This window comes from Heliconius melpomene, chromosome 3 (assembly GCF_056956725.1).
Source record: "Heliconius melpomene rosina isolate 202511_hmr_F chromosome 3, ASM5695672v1, whole genome shotgun sequence".
Taxonomy (NCBI): Eukaryota; Metazoa; Arthropoda; class Insecta; order Lepidoptera; family Nymphalidae; genus Heliconius; species Heliconius melpomene.
In genome coordinates, this window is record NC_140391.1 from 9806081 (window position 1) to 9832421 (window position 26341).

General features: G+C 30.5%; 4 protein-coding genes across 6 annotated transcripts; 2 read left to right on the top strand and 2 right to left on the bottom strand.

Moving 5' to 3' along the window:
• Positions 1-186: 186 nt before the first annotated feature.
• ppan (Brix domain-containing protein peter pan) lies at positions 187-5097 on the bottom strand. Its single transcript, XM_085207711.1, has 10 exons — positions 4785-5097; positions 4493-4645; positions 3974-4144; positions 3580-3702; positions 3249-3310; positions 2410-2560; positions 1990-2090; positions 1408-1536; positions 1097-1203; positions 187-668 (listed from the first exon to the last, which is right to left on the bottom strand). The coding sequence occupies exons 1-10, from the start codon at positions 4968-4970 to the stop codon at positions 229-231; spliced, it is 1623 nt and encodes a 540-aa protein (XP_085063837.1). The 5' UTR covers positions 4971-5097; the 3' UTR covers positions 187-228.
• Positions 5098-6120: 1023 nt separating this feature from the next.
• On the bottom strand, positions 6121-13444 carry EloB (transcription elongation factor elongin B). Its single transcript, XM_085207718.1, has 5 exons — positions 13308-13444; positions 13103-13196; positions 12420-12564; positions 9712-9814; positions 6121-9145 (listed from the first exon to the last, which is right to left on the bottom strand). The coding sequence occupies exons 1-5, from the start codon at positions 13308-13310 to the stop codon at positions 9131-9133; spliced, it is 360 nt and encodes a 119-aa protein (XP_085063844.1). The 5' UTR covers positions 13311-13444; the 3' UTR covers positions 6121-9130.
• Positions 13445-16609: 3165 nt separating this feature from the next.
• On the top strand, positions 16610-23386 carry LOC146540139 (uncharacterized). Of its 3 annotated transcripts, XR_014879471.1 has the most exons (8): positions 16930-17312; positions 17461-17585; positions 17976-18108; positions 18841-19005; positions 19332-19493; positions 19815-20449; positions 21002-21062; positions 21247-21387. XR_014879471.1 is itself a non-coding variant. In XM_085207687.1 (7 exons), the coding sequence occupies exons 1-6, from the start codon at positions 17003-17005 to the stop codon at positions 20444-20446; spliced, it is 1527 nt and encodes a 508-aa protein (XP_085063813.1). In that variant the 5' UTR covers positions 16610-17002; the 3' UTR covers positions 20447-20449; positions 21247-23386. The 3 variants fall into 3 exon arrangements, 2 of the variants coding, with proteins under 2 accessions (XP_085063813.1, XP_085063814.1); XM_085207687.1 differs by lacking the exon at positions 21002-21062 and having other exon boundaries at positions 16610-17312; positions 21247-23386; XM_085207688.1 differs by lacking the exon at positions 21002-21062 and having other exon boundaries at positions 16932-17312; positions 19377-19493; positions 21247-22795.
• Positions 23387-24721: 1335 nt separating this feature from the next.
• LOC146540140 (uncharacterized) lies at positions 24722-26317 on the top strand. The gene is made up of 2 exons (XM_085207724.1): positions 24722-25162; positions 25956-26317. Exons 1-2 carry the CDS (start codon positions 24928-24930, stop codon positions 26315-26317), a joined length of 597 nt encoding a protein of 198 aa, XP_085063850.1. The 5' UTR covers positions 24722-24927.
• The last annotated feature ends 24 nt before the right edge of the window (positions 26318-26341 follow it).

Consider the following 26341-nt stretch of genomic DNA (forward strand, 5'->3'; position numbering starts at 1 on the left):
ACCCTCCACTTATCTTCCCTGGACCTTGGCTTTGAACAGAATTTGTTTGTCTTTTTTTTCTTCATAATTCAAGGCTGATTATAATTCGTTAGTAAAATTTTTGGGACAGGCACAAAACCATACTGGGGTCACTCGGCCCACACTTTTTTTAGAGAAAATAAAAAGGTGTATTAAATAAAAATCACGTTAAATATAAAAGCCAATTTATATTACACTTAAAATAAAACACTACTTCCTTCCTTTTCCTTTGCCCTTGCCTTTACCAGCTTTACCTTGTTTTTTACCGACTTTATTATTCTTATTAAATTTACCACCAAAAACTTTTTTGCTTTTACCAAATTGATTTTGATTTCTTTTCTGGTTTTTAAATCCTCTGTTTTCATCTTGATCCCTATCTTTGAATTTCCTTTTTCTCTCATCTTTATTGTTAAAGCCCCCATTTTTGTTTCCTTGAAATTTTCTCTTTTTATCATCTCTATTATTAAAGTCGCCATTTTGTCTGCCTTGAAATTTCCGTTTTCCTTTATTGTCTTGATCTTTTGAGCCAGTATTCTGATTTTTCTGATATTTCTTTTGTAATTTTTTATCTAATCTCATCTTTTTAAAACCTCTTGCTTCACCTTCTTCTCCAGGCTTCCGTTTCCTGGACGGATTTTGACTAAATAGATCTGAAAAAAAATTTCAAATATACTAACTTGAATTTGTCGCTGCTTTTGTAGAAGAATAATTTAAAAAATTGTCTGCGAAATATTCGGATTACTGGGGGATATAGGACGACGAGAGAGAGAGCGTGAGAGAAGCAAGAAGCAAGCAAGCAGCAAATAAAGTAACATACGAGTACATAGCAAGTTAATTAAAAACTTGTTTTAATATTTTTTTACTTTCACGCCGTATCCCGCACAGATACGCATTAAGAACTTGAGAACCTAGTGTTAAGAAAATATGAAATATTTTATTTTGTCGTGAGAATCGAACCTGTCGCGTTACAGTCGCATGCCTGTGCCCCTACGCAACAACTGGTTTCAAAAATAATTAAATTATAATTAAAAAATTATAATAAATTTTGTCTATAGGCATATCTTAAAATATTAAATACCATGTTCTGGCTCCGCGCCGACCTCCTCTCTATAATAGTCGGCGTCGTTATCCTCTTGCTCCATATCCGATTGGTTCTGTGTTTCAGCAGCAGCTAGTTCCATTAATCTAAACCAAAAAAAATAAATTTATTGCTAAAAAAAACAAATATAATAAAAAAGCCAAAGAGTTAATAGGCATTGATGACTAGATTGACTTACTAGTAATTTTATATTGCGTAAGTTTTTAAAATATACACATGTAATTTAAAACTATTAACTTTTGGCTTTGATAAACTTTGGTCCTTGTAATAACTATATGAATTTCTGTTACCTTTGATTTTCTGTTAATTCTTTTTTCTTCTTAATACCCTCCAATGCTTTTTGTTTTAATTCTTCCTTTTCCTTTTCTTTACGTTTTACATTTTCAGCTTGTTGAGCTTTACGCTTCTCCTTTAGTCGCCTAAAATATAAAATTACTTTTAATTTTACAAAATTTCAATGAAACAACAAATAATGATCTCTCAAGACAGTCATCGAAAGAAAATCTCAAAACAATTTGATAAATCCTAATACAATATTTTTTTGCTTGCTTTGTCTATCAAGACAAAGCCCGGTGTTGAATTACGATACCCGACACGCAATATTTAGAAAATTGGGCGAGACAAGGAACCAAGTGTGTGTCTCTCTCCCTACCCTGTTATATGCGGGATAAAGTCTGAAGCATTGTAGATATAATGACAAAAGTTGAACAACTTTATCATAATTTTACCATTACATGATGTAAGCGTGTAGCTTAGTTAGCACATAAAACTAATAAATATGTACAATAAGGCGGCTATTGTGTTTAAATTAGCTTGAACACGGATTCAAATCCAAACTCGATAGTCAAAATATAAGAAACAAGACAAGTTACCTCTTCTCCTCGCGTTTCTTTTTAATGAACGCCTTTTCATCATCAGTTTTTTCTACTAGCTCGTGGAATAGCACCTCTCCATCCATCAAACCATCTTCTACCTAAAAAAATATTAATAAAATATATATCTTACTTTATAAATAAGTGAGGTATATAAAAAGGAAGACAACATCAATAGTTTTTTTTCCTTTGCAATTTTTTTTGCGTTTTACTTGAATCTCCAATTTTCATCTATTAAAGAAATTTACAATTATAATACTATAAAATACATTTTAGAAAATACCATATTTTCTGTAGCTGGATTGTGCAAATATCTAGATATTATATTAAAACAAACATTCCACAACTAAACCAGAATCCAGACACACAGTTCAAATTACAAAATTTTTACAATTAAAGAATACGCTAAAATAAAATTACTTTTATAAGCTGCAAAGATATTCTAGGCCCCAATTCGACAAGTCGCAGTGCGGACCGCGACTGCGCCGCCGCACCTCGGGAGGCCAGATTTTGTGGTAATACCACTTGATTACCATCATCTTCGAACTCACTTTCTGATAGAAGTGCTGCTCTGGAAGAGGAAAATAGCTTTAATTGTTTTAATATTTTAGATGACGTTTCACGAGGCCGTCGTGGAGATATAATATAAATTGCTTTTAGTAAAAAGGCCAATATTGGACATTTTTTATCTGTTAAATTAAAATGATGAACCATAGTTAATTTTTATTTGTGCAATAAATCTATCAGTGTCTTATATAAAATAATATAAATTAATGAATTGTCAAAGATTGTTATGTAGATTTAAATTTAGAAGGTACTTATTTGCTTTGTTAAATAATTTAGTTCATGTTAGGCTACTTAGCTAATACAATACTTATTGTGAACTCAGTGTTTTAGTTACATTATATATATAATAGATTTTAGAAGACGTATAAAAATTTTAATGTAGCAGGACTGAAATCCACACCTCTTAAATACCATATAATGACTCTGAACACTAAGCCATATACATTGTTATTAAGCTGTGTCAAATTTTTTTCAGTTGCATGAATAAATTATATGAATGTGGGGTGAACTCAAGAAAACGATTGACGGACATTTCTTATTGTGCCATTGTGGAAAAATGAAAATAATTCATTTCTCTGAGCCTATTCAGTTTCAACCACCAGCAGTTACGGCTGTGCATCTTACCTCAGCCAGTGGGAAGAGGTTCTTTTATATATATATATATATAGATTTTAATTTAAAAGAAAACTTACTTGTCAAAGAATTCAGACATATCCTTACATTTGTTTAGATTTGGTATTTTGCCTTGTACCATCTGCAAGAAAAATATTATATAAATTCACAAATTAAATAAAGAATGATTTATTTCATATATTATTTATCTATAGTCATTATAGAACTAAAGAGTTTGTTTGGTTAGGATAAACCCTCTGAGGGTTCAAAAGTAAAAGATAAAAATCTTATTGTGTTGGTTAGGTCTTTTCAAAATTAAAACAGTTGTTGTTTATGCGTTTTTTATACCTGTGGTCATAATTACGTTCTTAATTATTATCCTTTAACTAGGAATGTAAATACTATTTTTACCTTTTTAGTGCCCTTGTTGAGTCCAACTGGTGTAGCTCTTATAACGTAATGTCGTAGATCTACTAATTTAGTGGATGGATTATAATTCATAAGCACGCAACGGCGAATATTCTTCAATTTTACCTTTGTAGATAAAAATAAACATATTTATAATGTGAGTTACATGAGCAAGGCTGTTGTAATTTTTTATACTGACATTTTAAAATGAAAAATGATTTAATTTAAGCACATACATACATTTTCAATTTTTTATAATTAAATTGACTTTTGTTGCTGTAGGTTACAAATTTGTATGAAGAGAACAATGAGGCTGACATGACTTAATTTTGTTGACTTAAAGAGTTCATAAATTGTATGGATATAAATACTCACTATAGAAGTTAGAAATACTCACAGTAGTAATATTAATAGTGGGAAACATATTCTGGAACATAGTGGCCATGAGTTTCATGTGCATGCCTTCTCCAGAGAAACTGTTGAGGACTATCAGTGGAGCATGTTTGAAGGCCCGTGATATTACATATTGCTTGCGGAGAGCAGATATGACATCTCTAGCTAAACTGTACTGGAAATAGGTTAATAAAATATTTTATTAACTTCAGGTTTTTTAGTACCTCTATAATGCAAAGACAAATACATTGTAAAGATATTGTTTTTATAAAAACATTTGTTGTAAAATATATGTATAATATAATATTACTACTACTACTATAACCTATTTAAGGTTTTCTTCTTCTAATCTTATAATTATATAATATACAAAAACAATAATAAGCATTCTAATGATGTAGATAATAATTAATCTCAAAAACATTGTATAGAAAGATTAATATAATGTAACATGAAGAACTATTAAAAACCGTCCAAGACAGTTCTTTCAGGGGGAGGAGTTAAAAATATTTATAAAACTTACATTATGAATGCGAAAAGTCAGTGTTGGCCCTCGAGGCAATCTGGCCAGCCTCATATATGATCCTAATTCTGTTTCAGTAAAAGCCATCATATGAGAGACATGCAAGTATCCTGATATAGACAAGAAATCCTTTATAGTATTCTTTTTCCTTTCCTAAAACAAAATATAAAAATTGTTATATATTAAACATCTTGTCATATAAAGATAACCTTTATTATTTAGTTTTTTTTATATATAAATGTGCCGGAGTTGTAATACATAGTAAATGAGGTTAGTAGTAAATGGTTCATACTTTCAGTTGTGAAGCTGTGAATGGTTCCATAATTTTTCTGAAATCCTTCGTTAAATCGATGAGATCCTTTGAACATTTTCCACGATGTATAACGAATGAATGTGGAGCTTTAACTAAATTTTCTGGCTCTAAGGCTTCCTTGGATGCCGCATTCTTCTTAGCACACTTTCCTTTGCGTTTACCCATCGTTATTTAATAAATATAAACTTTTAAATTGATAATCTTTTTTTGACAATTAGTAAACAAATACTTTGAGGTTATCAACATGCTCCATTAGTAAGTGTCAAAGTCACTGTCATGTGGCAAGCCGCAGTGTTGCTTTTTACTACAGGTACAACCTCCTTCGTTGTTTAGTCCTTTATGTAAATTTTTATGTAAATATATTAAACTTAACAAAATAAAACTTTAAACTAACCCCCATGTAAAATATTATTTATTACTAATCTAATGTGTTGTGTATATATTGTAAATTTGTGTTTGTTTTGTTTTAGGTGAAGGCTGTACTAACACAGGATCTCTTTTTTTTACATGTATTCTATAATTGTGTATATTTATCTTTCTTATTACCGGTCAATTTCCTTCGTGTGTTTTCCATACAACGTGACATTGGCGAAATGAATTGTGCTCAACTGGCACGCTCGAAACGCCATATATCGAGAAATCAATCAATCAATCAACCTCCTTCGTGTCTTCTCCATACAACGTGACATTGGCGAAGTGATATGTGCTCAACTGGCACGCTCGGAACGCCAGATTTAAAGAACCATACCATACTACAAACATAACACAGATATTTTATCACTATATATTTATTTCGGTTCACGCTCTTTCCTACATAAAGGGAACATAGGGACGTAAAACATTCACGAATTCAACGGAGTTCTTATATTTTTTACTAGAGTGGAAACGTAATAATAGAATCCTCCAGCGTATACAGTCAGATATGACATTTTCACCCGGCGAAGCCTCACCAGAGAAATAGAAATATTAATATACATTTAAATAACTATTTCATTCCCTCGAATGGAAATCGAACCCACAACCATTCAGTTTACAGTCACACTTTGTGCCCCAGCGCCACGACTGGCCTCTATCAAAGCATAAAATAATTTATTTAATTAATGAAATCCTATTAATAAAAAAAACTACGAAATAAGGCAAGCCAACATGATATGTTAAACGCCAATCAGAATGATTTACCTTGCCTTGGTAAAGAAACAAAACCCAAAATGTCAATTCAGTTATTTACACTTCAACTCGTGATGGTGCGAATGCCATATTAATTAATTTTCATAATCACAATTCTGAAAAGGATGTAAAATAAAAACACGGCAAAACAAATGAAAACAGCTTTATTTTTGCTGGTTCTTTTAGGTTTCCCATAGTTGCAAATGAAACACTACAATAGAATTTGGAGTTCCGCTAGTAATATAGTAAGGTGCGTTATAACCGCCATTATATAATTTGTTCTGTGTTCCTTTAAATGAGAATATTACACAATATTATTGAAAACATTTATTGCTGTGCATTAAAATCACAGTAAGTTTGTCGATGTCCAGACAATAAATGCTGTGTGAAATTAATTTTATTTGGGACAATTTTTTAAATTTTAATATAAAACTAATTATGGAAATATAAGTACGAAAGATTTTCAGAGTCTGCAACCACTTTATGGTCATATTTATGTTAGATTTCAAACGTATATTTTGAAAAAATATTTTTTGTCACTAATACAGTATTTTTTTGAAAAAACTTTCATTTTTTCTATAGCTATTTTATAATGCAATTACGAATCAAATCTATTCATTTATTTAATAAAAAAAAGTATTTGGTAACAAATAGATTTTGAATAGTTAAGCTAGCTACACACCAAAAATTGACGATACATATCAATTATAGTCTTTGATACGACACTCGTACGATATACTAATACACGAAACAAGATGACATTTTTAGAATAGATGACTTTTATGAAACTTTATGAAAACATTCAACTAAAAGTGTTAAAACTTACAATTTCCATTATCTATAATATTATTATTCAAACGCCATCTTTTGGTGGGTTGAGCATTCATAAATATCTATAGAAGAGAGACACTGAATAGCGGACTATTAAAACGAAGTCATATTAAAAACAAAATATAAAAGGAACAATAGACAAATAATTTCAATCAAACGAATCACAATAGAGAATGTTTACTTAGAAGTGGGAACATTCTGGATTCTAGAATATAAAAAAGCCCCTATATTACCCTATTAAATTAGCTATTACCTATAGTTCGTACTAAACTATCATCAGATAAATACCGTATTCAAGTGACACGCATGGTGTTCACTTTTAACATTAATTAATTATTATTTATGAAAAATATTTAAGAAACCCGTCAAATTTGTAGACTGTAAATATTGATCGGAGCTAAAAGTTTTTTTTCAACAGCAAACCTTCTACCATTTGAGCTAAATAAAGACATATTTATTTAATAAAACTATTTGCTCGTTTGTATAGTGTATAATTATGCTATATACATCTGTTTAAGCCCCAATCCCATAGAAAGAATATATACAACAAAATTATACACTATAAACCCATGTACAATAGTTTTATTTAATATATCTATAATCGCAAAAAGTGAAGAAATTTCAAGAAAGAAACATTTAAACATGAATATTAATGGTGTGCGGAATCAATCGATTCTTAAAAAGTTGGAAGGAGGGAGAACTGTATTATAGGTTTTATACTAAAACAAGAAATGGTACATTGTAATTTCTTGGTGACAACTCTTGTGAGATTTATATTTGGAACTTTAATCGATTATCGATTTGATAAATAATCGAATCGACACACCATTAATGAATGTTAATTTGGAGGACACAACGCCGTTTTTATAACCTTTACAGTCTTATTGTACAAAGAGAAAAGCGTGCCCTCTATATTTTATTATGATTTATATTTTATTTTATATGAGTTGAATTTATATACCTAGACTACTATTTTCGTTTAGTTTTTTTTCGTTTTCATATAATCTATTTGAACGATACCTCTTTATATATTTTAAATGTGAAGTATTTTGTATAATGAATTTACAATGGAGTTTTGGACGTTAAAACATCTTTTTTGTCATACCGTCATAGATAACTAATGTTTTAATCCTTCAAATAGATTATATAGAAAATAAATATATTTAATTACGAAATACATCATAGTGTAGAATGCATTTAAAATGGTCATTAAGCGTAAAGCTGTGACTTCGATATTATTAAAATAGGTTAAGTATAATTAATTAGGTCATTCAGAAAGGCACGAAACAAAATGAAAGCTAAAAATTAAAAAAGTTATTAAAAAACACAACAATATACAGATCGAGACAGTCAGAATCTTTGTTCTGTTGATGTTTATTTTAACAAATCAGTGAAATTCTACGTTACATGACGACTAGTATTGCCAGGGGAGGAAAGAAAATATTGTTAAAAAATTATAATTGTTACTGAAATATAAAATACAACATATTGTATTTAATGTACTATGAATTCCATACATTGTTTCATTTCATATTCTTTCAAGTGACCCTATTCAAACCTGGCAACACTGTTTTATTAGAAAGTGAATAGCAATATTAATTCTACGATACAAATTCGCAACATGTGGTTGCAATAAATACAATTATCACGATATACACCTTGCTATGTTAAGAGACCGGCAGCTTCTGATAAAATAAAATACAATAACTCTAACTATAGACAAGACCATTATTTTCTCCAGTTATCTATGCACCAGTAAAAAACATTATTGCACCTTCTAAGGAACCACGTTTAATCAGTGCACGACTTATAACCGCACTCATAGACGTCAATTAGCGCTTAAATGTCATTCAATTTTATTTAGTATTGTATTTAGTTCAATGCCAGTTAAGTTTTTAATTGAATTCAAAGTAGAGAGTGGGGCGGTTAGTTTAAACATTATCAATACTAACAACTAGGCAACTACGGCTTCTTAACATAACACGGCCTGACATTGCCCGTTTCATAGACAAAACTAAAAACTATGCGTGAAGCGTCACAAAAATACTACAAATAATAATAACACGGAGTTTGGAGGGTACAAGACGAACTAGTTGCGAAGACCGTAATCGTCCCAAATACCATTAGTAAAATTAACCCTCCCAAATTAATTCGGATAATCCGGTTTTAATTTTTTTTAACACAAATAGATAAATCGTTAACAAAATATATGTAAAATTAGTAAATGTCCGCAACAATGGCGGGCGGCAAAGTAGTTCAAAACAAAGAACTAAAAAATCGTATCGAGATATTACTGGTGGTCGTATCTCGAGTCGTGGCCGAGTCGGTTAGTGCTGATCCATCTGGAACAAATATAACAAGAAATAAATATTTAACATATTTAGTGTTAACTGTAAACCCGTTTTAAACCATAGAAAAAATCAGCTTTACGCTGCAGCAGGGTAGGCAGAGGGTACCTAGTGATAAGAAGTGTCCGTTTCCCATTTCCCGCCGAATTCTGGAGGCATTATTGCGTGTTGAGTGGCGAGACTCAAAACCACGCTTCGCCTCGACACCAAAGCGAAGATATTTAACATTTCATTTTCTCGAGCGAGGAAGTCAAACCAACAATCAATCGCGTTTACATAGAATATCTAGGATTACAACTTCACACCATCTGCACATGGTGGAAATTCGTAACGTACGAACGAAACACTTTGAGACTGCGTTCTTCATACGGACAGCGAGAGAATGGAACTCATTGCCCTGAGTCAAATCAAAACCACTAAGACCCGTTTATAGCCAGATGCTATGCTACTGCACCAATACAGCCTCGAATAAAAGCAAACATTGTGCATTCAATTAATTTTAAAAATCAAACCTACATTTATTTTGTGACCTAAATTATAATATTACTTTTAACATTTACCTGTTCCTGTCCATTGGTTTCTTGAGACTTCATGACATCTGGTAGATCTGGTGGGGTGGAGTATGGTGTCAATTCCAGTGTTTCAAATTCGCCATTGTCTTTCCTGTAATTAGTAAATTTAAAAAAATATAGAAACATTTAAGACAAGGGGTTAGTGAACCATATTCTCATGAATAATTATTATAGTGGCATGCCCACGCACATTAATAATGACAAGAATATTAATTCTTTTTAATATTAAAATACAAAAGCATAACCGCATCAAATAGTTGTGGTTTCAAAATTAAATATTTTGTCATAACCTTTTTTAAAAGACATATTATTAAAAGTGAAAATAAATAAACAAAGAATCCCCCTGCATAAACAAATAAAAAAACGAGCCCAATCATTTTGAATTTTATTCAGAGTAATACTAAACAATTGCACCATTGAAATAATTTTATAATCTATATATAAAAAAATATTTGCTAAATTTTTTTTTTCATAATAGCCAAGAACTCATTTTCATGTGTACAGTATATTACCTGCACCAGCATCTATAAATAATAAGGTAAAGCATTTCTACCAGAAGTAGGCATGGTTTTAAGTGAAATTAAAATAACTCTATCATCAACTGATATTTATGTTTAAATAATTTACTAGCAACCCAAATGCGGCTTCGCCCGCTTGTATTTATATATTATAGAAAAATTTAAAAAATCTTTACATAATTTATCGCCTATGTATTATTCTGATGTATAGTAAGCTATATTATTGTTAAGTTTCACTTAAATCCGTTCAGTATTTTTTGCTTGAAAGTGGAAAAAACATTAAACTTCATAAACTTTCACATTTGTAATATTTCTCGCGACTCCGCTCGCTTTTTTATAATATAGGTAAAGGCCTATATTATAAAAATAAGATAATTACCCTTTGGTAATTAATATATACATTTTTAAAAATATATATTTTTAATAAAAGATGTCCAAAAATATCCTATGTTCTTTTAAGATACCTGTAAGAGTATGTGTATAAAGTTACATGATAATCGGTTCAAAATTAGTACATTACTCTTTTTTACGAGTGAAGAAAGACACTTAAGTAACATAATAAAAATTAAATTAGAGAAAAGTAATTAAGATATAATCCTTTAGTTTCCCTGTTTATAGCATCATAGTCGGAGAAATTTTGGCCACCAAAGATTTACCATTCTACACTTTTCGTCTTGCAAGATTTATTGCACTTTGGCTTTGAATAATGGAATCTAACGCATTTGAATATTGCTTGAATAATATTCAAACTTAATTTTTAAATTAGTTAATAATTTCTCCTAGTTAAAATCGTACCTACAACCGTCATATTTATTTTCAGTCACTGCTCCACTGCGCCACAATAGACTCTAATAATTTTTTCTTTCTATTTTAACGGTGCAAATATTATATAGAAAAAAAATATACAAATGACTAATGCACATGGTAACAATAAAATACGTGTAATTCCGGTTCTAAGTCGAACTGATAAATCTGTTAATAATATGATATGGATGGTACTTGCGATATACTGAACGTAATAGATATGTAGTGGCCATGTTACTTATAATTTGATTAATTGATTTTAAATAAAGATAGGTCGGCCGTGGCGTAGAGAGTCACAAGCGTATCCTTTAACGTGACAGTTTGTGGATTCGATTCCAACTCGAGGGAATAAAATATTTAGTATTTTCATTTCTTCGGTCTGCGGTCGAGGCAAAGCGCGGTGTTGAGTTCCGCCAGTAAACACACAACGGAGGCAGTGGCAGAACACAACGCCGCGCTTTGCCTCGACACCAGAGCGAAGAAATGGAAATGTAACCGTAAATAAATATTTCACTTCCTTGAGTAGGGATCGAACCCACGACCGCCACGTTACAGTCACATCCTTGTGTCACTGCGCCACGACGGCCTTGTCATAATCTATTAAATAATTACATCAATAGATGCCCTTCACATATCTATTAAATAATTATCTTTGCACCTTATTTTTGCACATTTTGCAACTAAATGAATTGTTTTTCAGCTACACATTTACACAAAATTCTTATCAAAACATTTTATCCGTTTTTCGTCCAAAACCTATCATGTTGAGTGGCAAAACTTAATGCCACACTTTGTTACCAAAATGAAGAAACAAACACTATTTAAGTCTTTGAGTGAGCATCAAGCCCACAATCATTGTATGCAGGTCAAATGGTTTGAAATTAAATCCTCACTTAGGACTTTTCTTTTAATTAAATATTTTCCCTTTCCCAATGTAGAATGAAGTATAACAACTATGTCACTCTTTAAGAAATATTGTTCAAAGTACACCTAATTTGTTAAAATATGTACAGGGAAATTTCTCTAATAACTGGTAACTTTAAGAAATTCACTGTTTAAATCTATATAGAATTTGCAGGATAGAAATCATAAATAAACTTTAAATTCAAGATGAGTTTCTTCAGAAATAATCATATATTATGTTAATTTAAAATATTTATATTTTCAGGAATACAAAAACCTACATACTGTGAAAATATATATTTTTAATTTTTAATTGTTCAAACAATATGATTATCTGTTGTATTTGTATTATAATAATATAATCCATTTAAAAATATTATGCAAAAAATGAATTCTCTGAACAAAACACTATTACAATTATACAATTTTCAAGTAATTATTAATAATAGTGTTTTTAAAATAATCAATTACCTTAAAGCAAGTCCAATCGGTGCAGGGCATTGAGCTTTAGCTGTAGCAGATGTGAGGCCATATTCAGCAAGGGTCTTGTCATCCTCCATAAGCTGGCTGTCTTTGTTAAATAGCATCTGGCTTGGTGGTGCCACCTTTAGGATACCTACAGAGATTTTTTAATTATTAATATGTATAAAAAAAAATAATTAGAATAATTTGTCTAATGATTTATATGATTCATCTACATATTCTAAACTATATATCAGCAACTCAATATAGCTCTTTTAATATGTTCTGTAACAAATTGTCAAAACTCATTAAAACTAACAAATGTTGCACTTCTTTTAATTATTATTCTTTCTGAATAAAAAACCTCTTAATAATATTTGATTTTATATTATATAAGGAAAAAAATCTTAAGATATACACACACATATTTATGCACGAAGTAACGTTTTATAATGCCATCAAATATGAGCTGTTGTAATCAACATTTGGTTATTGACCTCTTTAATTGAACACTTAAATTTATGACATCAAATTTTGTTTAAATTACATGAGCTGAATTTAATATTAAAGTGATATTTATTTTCTTCTGTCCAGATAGAGGCATGAAAACACAAGTATACGTGCAATGATCCGTCAGACAATGTCTCGGGACTAAAAATAGACTTTTGGAATATCATGTAAATCGCACTCACCTTCTATCATTTTCTTCAATTCTAAAACAGTTGTAGTATCCTTTGCATCTGTGAAGATGGTCAACTTTTTTCGCCTAATCATTAGAAAGACATCCTAAAAACAAAAAATATTTTTTAGGTTACTGTATTTGGCACTATTTTAAACCGATTAAATTAAATGTTGTATATACATTTCACAACGTATTAATAACAGCGAAATACTTACCATTATGGTATTATTATTTTAAACTATAAACTATTTATTTTATACAAAAAACGCTTCAAGGCGAACGAAGCGCAATTAAATATTGAATGACAACTAGCATCGCACAGACTGCAAATCTTTTTACTTTAGCGATGACTAATCGTATTGGTGACGCATTTGATTCGAATGACAAAACTACAATGATTTTTTCTATATAATTCTAATCCTCACAATTAAATCAATGATATCAATGAAATCGTTTTTGATTTTCTTTAATAATTAAATAAATTTTTATATGACTATTATTATTAGAATAGTAATTTTTAGCGTGTTAGTATTGTTTTAACGAGCCTTTTATAATAAAATGTTTATTTACATTCAAGCAACTGTTCGTAACTATAATATGAAAATATATGCCTATTGATAATGATAGTTGATATAAAATAATAATAATAATAATATTAGCTGACGGGCCGAAATTAGAAATAGTATTCATTTTATAGTAAAATCTTTATATATTTGGGTCATACACAAATCGCGACCTAAATGTGTACGAAAAAAAAAGTGAAATATTTGTTCAAAATCACTCTCATTTAATTTTTATAGATTAACCTAATACAGAAAAAAGATCATTGTTCGTTTTTGAGAAAGATATTCGATGCATAATTTTTTTTGATGACCACAGAACGGACACAGTTCTACAGAAAAGTATAAAGTATTAGTGCTACATGTATTTGTTTGGTTTCCTACTTCTGATAATAATCGTATTGGTTAATAACGTTATCCTTGATTACAATATTACATCAATATTGTCACGAAAAAATTAAAAAAATCTAGTAAATGTCAGATTCATACAGCAGATTCTTTCTGTCTTAAAAATGTAAGGTAATAAATAGAAGAAAAATATAATTTCTTACAATTACTGAGTAGCAAGTATATTAATCCATGTTTTCTTATCATTATTTCTTTGTTCATAATAGTTTCAGTTATTTTCTACATAACTCAATGGAACTAAACTCGAATCTTTATTTAAACAATGAATAAACTTATAAACAATGTTAACGTAACGATAATGATACTGTAATAAATACTAACCTCTTAAAACAATAAGAAAGAGTCCTAATTAAACTAAACAATATCTATTCATTAATTAATGGCCAACAATTATATCGAAAAAAATTTATAAAATTAAGTTTTCTTCGTCATTTTCAAAAAACTCTTTGTTTCTTAATCAGATCTTTAAGTAAGGGATCATGTCTCAAATTTGTAGAAATAGAACACAGAGATGTTGTCTTAAGTTGTAGCGACTGATAATCAACGAGTAGTAAAGAAAGACTCAAGTGTGTAAATAAAGATGGATTTTTAATCCACCAAAATGAACCTTAACCTTTTCATCCACATTTACACCAGTAATTTTCAGAGAAAAATAATAAAGCCGCAGGGCAGCTTGTGGCGAGCTGTTGGGGAGTGGCGACCCACGGACCTGAGTCCTCCGGAGAGGAATTGTAATCTATCCCCCGCCTCTGGCTTTCATTTATTGGCCGGCAAGGTGGAGCGCAAGAGCTATATGCTCCAAAGGGTGGAAGTGCTCAATCTGCGTAATTACGGGGAAACCTGCTCACGAGCTCCTCGTGATGGTGAGCTCTGCTGCTACACCCTTAGCCGACCACCCTGATAGTGCCCCGGGCGCACCGCCCGAGGCACTATGCCGCTTTGTGGAGGCCCATCTAGTGGGAGGCGAGTCACCGTCCACCAACCATTCAATTTGAGACTATTGTAAAGGCGGACGTCCGGTAGTCTCATCCAATAGCCCAGTAGCCAGTCCATCCAAATTCCATTGCATAGTCCTAGTTTAGATTTCCATATTTTCCATAGTTCCTACGCATTAACCGCGGACCATCTCTGGGCAATTACCTGTGGTTGCCCAGCGATGGATCCCGGCTGATGCGTCACAGTAAAACATTTATATATTCTCTTAGGAGCCTCTACGTATTAGACCTGTGCCACCCCAAGCCTTCCAAAGGACGTAATAATAATAATAATATTTATTAAATTAATATTTCATACATAACAATAGCAACTTTAATCGGTAATAACTGCAGAAGTATTAACTGTGTCGCAGTTATTAGCTCCCGCCTCGCAGCCGGTGATGATTCAGAAGCTAATATGTAAATCATTTGCTGGTGATGATGATCAATGTTGATCAATGTTTTTTTTTATAGATATAATGGCACATTATTGGTTAATAATAGCATCTTGTTTAGCTCTACTTGTCTCACGTCTTCGTTTTTTCTTCTCTTCATTGCTTTAGTGCACCCCAGATCTATTTGAATAGGGCAATGTGGCTTGAACAATGTAAAAAAGCTAGCTAAGCTAAGATTTCGTTACTAAAGGTAATAACTTAAACCACTTGACACTTGTAAAATGTATATACATAAACAAATAAACAAAAAATGATTTTGACATTACAACATATATTTTTATTATTAATAGTATTTTATGTGGACATACATCTTTCCTGTGCACACCTGGAGTGAACAGAAAATGAAGTGAACAGAAAATATGTATACAGAAAAGATTTTCCAATCGAAAATCAGCAATGGTCTTTAGTTTTCAAGGATAGAGAAATGGCAAGTGAGATTTCAAAAATACTCCTTTAAAGCCATTGTGCCTATATAATTACAAATATAAGTAGCACATACGTACCAAAATACACTAAAAAAAGAAAGACTCACTGATCTTTTACAAAATGAACAAAATACACGATTCTTTTAATTGGAATATAAAAATACACATCCGTCTTGCGTAATGGGTGTAAGCAAATTATAGCTGTCTAATATTACCAAATTAAAAGATATTACATTTATGATAACTTTAGTAGACATTTTTTAAATGCAGATTTTTTGGATCACAGAAAAGAGTCAGATACGTGTAACACCTTGTTTATTAGAAATTATAGTAAAAAGGCTGAAGCACATTTTGGAAATTATCAATAAAAAATCAACTCAAGTATATTCTACGCTGAAAATATGTGTGATTTCGATGACACGGGCGTAATAACTTAAATTACAAATTATTGAAACTACGAACTACGAATCTGAACAGCCCACAGAAGGGGACAAATGATGGAATTTGAATTTTTTTCATTACATTTTTTTTTAATTTTGATGTGTAGACTATCCACTTATCATAAGGGGGTAGGCTTAGTTAAATTTAGAATGAAAAATCGTTCTATTTTCTTTTATTTATTATAGCTATTATAACATAACACTCATATGAGTATGACCCATTTATTTTATTGTGTCAACTTCACTATCATTTAATTTTTTGTTGTTACAATACCGTAAAATATGAACGCATTATTTATTAAATGTCAAATGAATTTCGGCGTCTAAGTGCGTTCGAATATCTAAGTTAGATTTTTTTGAGTATATTTTTTAGTAATTTCTCTTCATTCTCTTATCCTTTAATCTATTATAGGTCCTTATTCCGTGTGATTTATTCCTCATAGGAGTTTTTAAGTTATTTTTCTTTCATTAAAAACTAGCAGTCAAAAAATATATATTTAGTTAATAAAAATATTTGTATACTATAGAATGATTTATGATCATTTTCATTCTAAGATTTGAAATATTATTACATTAAACATCTTTACGGTAGCAAATCCAAAGATGTTTAATACTTAAACTACTATTTAAAATTTGAAATATTTCGAAATGAGTTCTCAGGTTTGTGTTATTTGCTACAACAAAAATACTGTAAACCAAACTGATAATCGGCTGGTAACCGAAAGTTGTGGGCATGTGAAATGTATGAACTGTCTACTCCATGAAAAGTCAGGATGTTTAGCTTGCTTAAGAAATGGTAGCGAATCTGAAGTGAATCCTGAACACTCAGAAAATGAACCAAATCAAACTTTTCAATTAATAAGGCCAGTAGATGATGCTTCTAGAGAAAATAGCACTCAATTAGAAAATTTAATTCCTAAGAAAAAATATGATTATTCCCACATAAAAACTGAAATTGGTATGTTTATACTAGTTATATATGATATTTTTCGTTAAAGAATTTACTGTTTATATTTCTTTCACAGTTTACATTTCATCTATTTACATAATTTCTATAGATATTATTAGCATTGTAATAATTAACAAGGTTTTTAATTTGATTTTAGAGAGTGGCAAAAAGAGTTACTATTGCACAGTATGTAAGAAAAAGTTCTATTCTCGCAGTCAAGTTTGTTATCATGCTTATTGTACTGGTGAGAAAAAACCATATAATTGCCAGCTTTGTAAACAAGTAAGTTTTTGATTTTTCAATATCCCACTCAATAAACTTTCAATTGTATAATTAAATTATGAGATTTGAAAAGAATATTAGACTACTATTAGGTATTGCCTCATTCTGAAATTGAGTTATAGGTATTGATGGCAAGTTCAAAGTTCTTTAATCTTTAGTAGTATGTGTCTGTATTATTGGTATCTATGCGTAACTGCATCACATGAAATGCAGGTATGGATAAACATTGTGAAATGAAAAAAATCCTACATCTAAACTGTTGAAGAATCTTGATTAATTTCTAGAGTATGAGTATGAGTTTGAAATATTTTACCCTATATGCTGTTCCCGGAAAAGCAGCGCTGATGATTCCACTCTGTATATGTCAATAAAATTAGAGTTTTTTTACAGTCTTTTATTACACTTTCTCACTACAAGTATCACATGAGAAATCATAGTCGGGATAAGACATATGTTTGTGATGAATGTGATGCTGCTTTTTATCATGAATCCAAATTGAAAAGGCATAAACTTAAACATACTAGTAAGTAAAAGTTTGAGCTATTTAAAACGAAATGTTCTTCTTTCATTATGATTTAAAAAGTTTTTCGTAATTTTGTCACATTAATAATTTTTTATGACATATATTTGAAGTTTTTGATTTTGAGTCCATTAATTATTTTCATTTTTCTACTCTGGTAGACAAATTGCAGTCATTAGTACAGATTAATTTAAAGATTTTCTTTGCTAGTTTATTTCTTTTATAAATATGTTTTGGAACATTCTGTTTTTATTTTTTTTTATTTTAATGCATATGTTATTTTATTTCTAAGGGAAACAAAAAGAATATAAAGTTCACAAACATCACATATTTTAAAATAATATACAATCCAATTAAGCTTTCATATAAGAAAATGAATAATAAATATAATGAAATGAAATATGTAGTAACGACTACCAATACAATATACAATAAGAATAACGTTTATCAATTAAAATACATAATAAAATATATAAAAAAAAAAATAATTAAGCCTCTGCCAAAAATTGCAAATTCCGGAGGCACCACGTGTTGAGTGGCAGAACTCAACGCCGCGCTTTGCCTCGATACCAGAGCAAAGAAATGGAAATATAAACCCAAATAAATATTTCCTTTCCTCGAGTGGGGATCGAACCCACAACCGTCGCGTTACAGTCACACCATTGTGCCGCTGCGCCACGACGGCCGTACGAACGGATTTTTTTAATATTCAGTTAAATAGCTTTGTTTTTGCAGGAGAAAAGAATTATTCATGCAATGATTGCAGTAAAGCATTCAATAACATGACGGCTCTTCGTAAACATATATTATTGCATACAGAAGAAAGGCCATATACTTGTCCAGTTTGCAACAGGAGGTTTCGAGATATTTCCAATTTTAAGAAACATGTGGATAAACATAGTAAGTGTCAAATTTTATGTATTGGCTTATTTTGCAAACTTTATTTATATTTTTTTTATAAATTATTAGATTTTATTTTTTAATTCTATGTATGTATAAAAATAGTGCACTATTTTTGTTCTCCTCATTCTATGCTAAGTTATGTCACTCGCTCAATTTGCTATGTTTGTGAGAGTTCCTTTTTATTGATTGTTAAGTCAGTTGCTACACAGCATTCAGAAATCTCCAAAATATGGCCTATTGATTAATCAGAGTAGGCTATCAATATACGGCATACGGATATTATTCATATATATGAATTGGTTGTTTATTTTATTGTTCAATAGAAAAACTTTGCAATGAATGTGGTAATACAAAATTGTCTGAAACAGAAGGCTCGAAACATCACTGTTCTGGCCACAAGGGTCCCAAGATGCACAGTTGCCCACGGTGCAGCATGATGTTCCACTCCAAGAAGGATATGAGGAGACACGCTGCTATACATTCAGGTATTTTTTTTCTGTATTTGTAGTAGAGTACAGTAAATGTAAAGAAACTAGTGTTAAGAAACTCCATTTCCCACTTTTAATATATTTTTTTAAGTATTTATATCTGCAATCAGTCGCAAGACTATAAGCAGATGGCCAGAGGGTAAAACTTTTAATGTAGTATGATTGTTGAGGGGTGTAGCTCATATCAGATTATGAGAATGAAAATAATATTAATACAAATATTAACTCAATTAGAAATAAAATCCAATTAATTTCCTTTTTTCATTTTTAAAACAAAAAAAAAAGAAAATTTTGTCACAATATGTATGATTATTTTAGATTCGAAGCCATATCGTTGTAAAATATGTCCAGAAGAGCGACGTTTTAGAAGGAAGGACAATCTTGAAAGGCACGTGCGGAATTCGCATCCGAATTCTACCATTTCTGATGCATTAGATTGCGATAACAACGCACTAGAGAGCATAACCCACCACACAGTGTCAGAAAGCGATGAGAACTTCGAACAAACTGAGAAAATCAGATTGGAAATATTGAATCCGCTACCACCGTTGCCTCAAGAAGTCATTCAAAAACATATAGAGCCAAAAGAAGTTATTACAAGTGCTTCTAACAATGTTGTAGATAAAAAGTCTATTATAGAAGCGAATAACGCAAGAGAAAGCGTTATAGTGGAGAAGAAAGTTCTGGAAAATGAAAATAAATTTCCGAGTCTAGAGAATGAATATGTTCATAAAATTCGTAAAGCAATAATACCTTTACCTCCGATAGATCAAGAAAAATTTAGGAGTGTCCAAAGAGGTATATTACCTCGGAGTGATTCATCACAACCTATTAAAAATGTCGAGATTTATAAGAAGATTTTGTATGAGAAAATCGAGAAGGATTCGACTGAGGTGATACAGAATCCTAAAATGCATTGGCGAAGAAAAATGGAGCAGGATATAAATTAGAGGGTAAGGATTTTTCTTTTTTATTTTAAAGCATTATTTCCATTTATTTGAGGTCATTATGCAAATGTATGTATGTTGTAGGTTCAACCCCTCTCTGGGGAATGTAATAAATGGATTACTTATATTTCGTTCTTCTATTTGATATGTATTCGTGTACAGAGTGTTTTTGTCATCACGACTTTAAATGGAACCACAATTTTAACTGCTCTTTAAAATCCTAATACAATTAAAACAAAAGAGATTTTGCCAAAAATGAAGAAGTAATTTTTTCAAACAATATAATTATTAAATTTATCGTCGTAAAATTAAATGTCCTTTGTTAGGAACGATGCACGCACACATAAACCTATCAAAGGGACACCGCCGCACACGCCTCATCCCGTAATCGAGTCGTAGGTATTGGCGGCATTTAGTTCAAAGTTGTTTAACTTTTAGTATTATTGGTATCTATCTATCTATACGTAACTACGTCACATGTAATATAATTTGGATAAACATCGATAAACAATAAAAATCCTATGGCTAAACTGTTGACGTATCTTAATTACTTTTTAGGTAAAAGTAGCATAGACGCTTTCATCCTGTATATTTGGGACAAAGTGTGAAGCAATTTTTGGTAAATATCATAATGTTGAATGGTAGGGTAGGATACAAGTGGAACCTAGAGTTAAGATCCGGGCGTATTTGCGAAACATTGCTACGTCATCCTGAGCGGCGTAACTCAACGCCGCGCTTTATCTTCTTATCAGAAAGAAAATATGGAAATATTATAATTATTAATATATTTTTATCTCTTACAGGTATGAAACGAAAAGGCTGATTTTTGAATGGATGGCAAAGCAATCCGGACTGGTAACGTTTTATAAATATATTAATTTATATTATACGATATATATATATATGTATAATTAGATTGAAGTTATATATATATATAACTCCAATATAATTGACAGCCAAAATTGTATGTTTGACTTGAATGGCATATCCCTGATTTGGTACAACAATGACGTAATTGCACGTTTTTCCTAATCGACACGACGAAAATCTTTTTATAGAATTTTAATTGACTCGTCTACAATATCTAAAACGGTACAAATACGTGATCGTTGTGCTAAATAAACGATATAAATTTTGGTCCATTTGGTCATTTTCAAAAGGCATGAAGCTATAATAAAGTAATACTGTCAACTGTAAATAAATAACTGAAGACTTGTAGATCTTATATTAGTAACTTGATATGCTTCATAATAATAAATATTATACTAACTACTATTTGCAATGCAGAGATTTTATTAAAAAACAACTTTAAATCTTTTAATTCTTGTAATTGAATAATACATTTTATAAGATTGAAGAAGATTGTAAAAAATTGAAGCGTGATTGAGCATTGTGCCTCTAAGTCAAAGGTTTGGAGTAAAATGCCGTTATCTTACTATATTAGTTGCTAAGTGCGTCCAAGACGTTTATTTTAGGAGTTATATTATTAAAATAAATGGATATGTTATTAAAATACGCTTTTCACTATATCTCGCTCGAAGGACCAAAGTTTGATATATTTTTTTTATTTTTCCACATCATGCTTGAATGGTAATAAGGGACGTTAATAATTGTATATTCACTTCATTAATTAGAATTCATTCTTGTGTTTATTTTTTTCATTGTTCGAATAAAAAAACAGAACTTTGTAAGTTTTACATTGTTGATAGCAATCGCGGGTTTACTAATCAATCAGGGAATGTGAAAATATATAAATTTTGCTCCAGCCTTTTTTTATTTTATCTTAATTTCAGATTATTTTATGATAGAAATACTTTAAAACTTTTATTGTAAAAAGTGATGTTTTAATAATACCCAGGATAGTATAGTCATATCATAACATAGTTTGGCTGGTTCGACTTTTTGTATTGATTTTGCTGTACAATAAATATTATTTGAATTATTAAAGGTATAATATGTTAATAAATATTAAATAAGAGTTATGAACTAATAATTTGAGAGAAATCAATTTTCTACCGTTATCTAATCTTAAAAATAATATTGGAATTTCAATTTATGCTATGGCAGGATTTGAAGCAAGACTTCTCCTGGCACTTCTCTTTACTTTTTATCTATAATATCAATATTATTTACAAGTTTACCTTTTTTAACTTACTTGCAATAAACATAGTTTAAACTTTGTTTTTAGTTTACCATAATGTGTCTAAGTCCTTAAAATATTTCAATGTATACAGTGTACTATTAATTCTGTTACCATGTTAAGAAAAGTGCTTTATATATGAAAATGGTTGTAAGGCTGTATTTTGGATAAGACTTTGGAAAGATTTTAATTGTCAAAAGAAAAAAAAAAAGTTAAGAAATTTAAAATTTTAATTATGATTCTTGATATAATCGAGCTTTCGGCTGCCAAAAATTGTGATAAAAAAGTTACTTTGAATTTCTTTAAATTTAGTATATACAATGTTGACTGATCCTGATCTCTATCACATATTGATCTCAACAATCCTTTATAAATAAGACTTAAATTATGATGATTTTTTTTTTTTTACATTTTGATTGTCGCCATCACATTTGCTTAATGTTCTGTTATATAATTAAATATACATAATTATATTAATTACTGTTTTACTGAAAGTATAGGTAAGAAAATTGTATCTTGTCTTATCTTTTATAAGTAAAAAGATGATTTTGTATGAATATTAATATCAATCAATTTATGAATATTTATTAGGTATATATTGGAATATATCGATTCTAGAATTGGATTAATTGATATTGTAAAAATAATTATATTTATTGAGAAAATTCACTATTCATTTTTTTAAACAACAGTGTTACTATTTGTTTCGTATTTTTTGTGTCTATGTTAATATAAAATAAACTTATCTACTACTCATATTCTGTATTGCAATACTTTGATACAAATAAACCAATTTTTAGCAATATTTTTTTTTTATTTTCACTCCTAACATTGCAATGGTAATTTATTAAATAAATACTACGTTGCGTATTTTGAATACTATAAATTAATAATAAAGATAATTTAATCCCCCGAGGGAGAATCAAACCCACACTCAATGCTTTTACAGTCAGATGCTGTCTGGCTGCGCCAATGTGGCTTTTGTGTTGCGATGGTTTTTAACGTACAACAATTATAATGAGTTTAATTATTATTTATTACTGTAAAATATGAACGTTCATATAGGTTTGATATGAGTTCATCGTAAATATGTTTTTTACGCCGTATTTCGCTCATAACAGGGTAAGCAGAGGGAACCTGGAAACCTAGTGTTAAGACACTTCTGTTCCCTACTTTCCGCCGAATTCTGGAGGCATTGTGTGTTGAGTAGTGGAACTCGACCCCTCTGCGCCACGGCCCATGACTGTCCTGAATTTATTTTAATTTTTAAATTATTATACACATTAAATGTGCAATAGCCAATTTTCCAATAGATTTGTATATAGGTAATCATTTGACGTAATAACTTTGTATTATTAGATATTATAATGTATAACCGATCTCGGCCAAACAATTGGGAGTTCGCCAATATTCTAATAGCACCTTGTAGAATATAGGTACAGAGGCGAATTTTGAGTTGGGAATTAAACATATTTTAAATAGTAGCTATGATATGGAGCGGAGTGTCTTAACACTAAGTTCACTGCCTACCCTGCTGTGTGAGGAATGCATGCTACATAGTAGCTGTGATTATTATGTGGTGGTGACATTGAGCATCGAACCTACGAATACGGGCTTACTAAGCCGGTATTCATTTTACCCCACCTATATCATGTAAGTTACTTAAAGAAGTAAACTTTTCACGAAATGTGGGTAGACAAAATATATAAAACTTCACAATTTTTTCCGACAGGCAGAGAAACCCAAACACAATACAAAACTCCTTTCCCAACTTTCGAGACATCGTGTGTCTAGTGGCAGAATTCCACTCCGCGTTTAGTTTGTTTGGGATGAGAAGTGGAATTATTTTAAATACAATCATTTCCCCAAGTAGAGATCGAACCCAAAAGCATCACATATACATCAGTCAGGAGTTGTTCCACAAGACTTTGTGGCCTTAAATTTTGTATAATGCACATACCTACTTAATAGGTGTACTTGACTTGGGCTTCAAATATTATTCTAATATTATTATAAATTTGGTAAAATCTATATTTTATTAATTCAATATTTTTAATACAGCCCCGCTACGTACGCAAAATACAACCACTGCAGAAGTTACGTAAAGGTAGACGACGCGTCGTCTTAGTTCACTGTCAATGATATATCTATTTGTATTTTTAGTATATAAAAACTCGCAGCACTATAATCGCTTCCTTCTTGAACACTTATTGTTTAAAACTTTAAATTAAGGTGTTATTAAAAATTAAATTTAAATATGTATATTTAATATGTTTTTTAAATATATTTATATTATAAGCAAAAAAATATTTAAAAGTTTATATGATCGTGAGATAACGTAAAAATGAGTGAAAATAATATTTTAGAAGAAGTTATTAGTTTATACAAACAGAAAGACTGGAGAACTATAATAAGAACATACAATGACCACCCAGAAAGGAATAAGTTGCTATGGGTGTTTCCAACGGAAGAAAATTTTGAGTTTATTACGAATTGTATGGTGGAATTGCAGTGTGATAAGATCGTTAGTATTGGCTGTGGGAGTGGTCTGCTTGAGTGGATGATAACGGAAGCTACTGGTGAGTTTTTAGCTGAAAGATTTCGTATTTTTCTTTTTAGTAGTAAACTTTTGTATTTTTGTTTGTGTTAATATTATGCTATATTCAAAGATACGAATCAAATTTGAATCGTTCTAAGATTTTTACTAACTCCCTAACTCTACTTAAATATATAGATATGGATATTAAATATAGGTAGATTAATCTGTAAGTTGTTTGTTCAACCATATCTAAGAACCTCTGCCAAATATTATTAATTATGTTAAAGAAAATTTTAAATAAATAAACTCGAGGCCGTCGTGGCGCAGGGACATAAAGGTGTGACTATAATGCGCTGGTCGTGGGTTCGATTCCCACTCGATGGAATGGATATTATTTATTAATATTTTCATTTCTTCGCTCTGGTATCACAGTAAAGGCCCCGCGTTGAGTTCCACCACTTAACACGCCACGCCTTGAAAAATTCGGTGGAAAGTGAGAAACGGAGCACTAGTTTTCTAGCCTTTCCTCACTAGCCTGCCTGTGTGCGGGATACAGGGTGAAACTGATAAGAAAAGAACTTGTTTGCGAAATATTGTTGCGTTATTAACGGTATCTGTTATTTTATTTGGTCAGTATTAACATTGCACTTAAAAACTATTCAGGCAATGATTATTTTTTATTTCTTCTTATACTTCTAGTAGTTAGTCTCCAAAGAAACTAGAAGAGTTAGAGTAGGTGCTCCTACTATGATTTTTAACAAAATTATAATAGTAACATAAAATTATTAAATTATTTACAATTTTAGATAACAGTTTAAAATATATATTTCCAGGTCACCCAGTATCCGGTATAGAAGTAGACGGCGCTTGGTGGCGTTGTAAATACGCTCCACCCACATTTATACCCCTCCTTTTTACACCGCAAGAGTTAAACAAGGATGTCATTAGAATTCTACAAAATAATCAAAGTGCATTATTATTTTGTTATTTCAATAACGGTCCAGCATTCAAGACTTATTTGAATAACTATTCTGGTGAAGTTATTTTTATTATTGGACCAGGGAATGGGAAAGTAGTATATACAGATCCTAAGCCTTTTGGAGATATGCCGGAAGATTGGGAACTTCATGCATCACAAGAAGTTGGGAACAGTCAAGACTATATAGTTGTTTACAAAAGGATAAGGAGCAAATGAAGCTTTTATTTAAATAGTTCATTA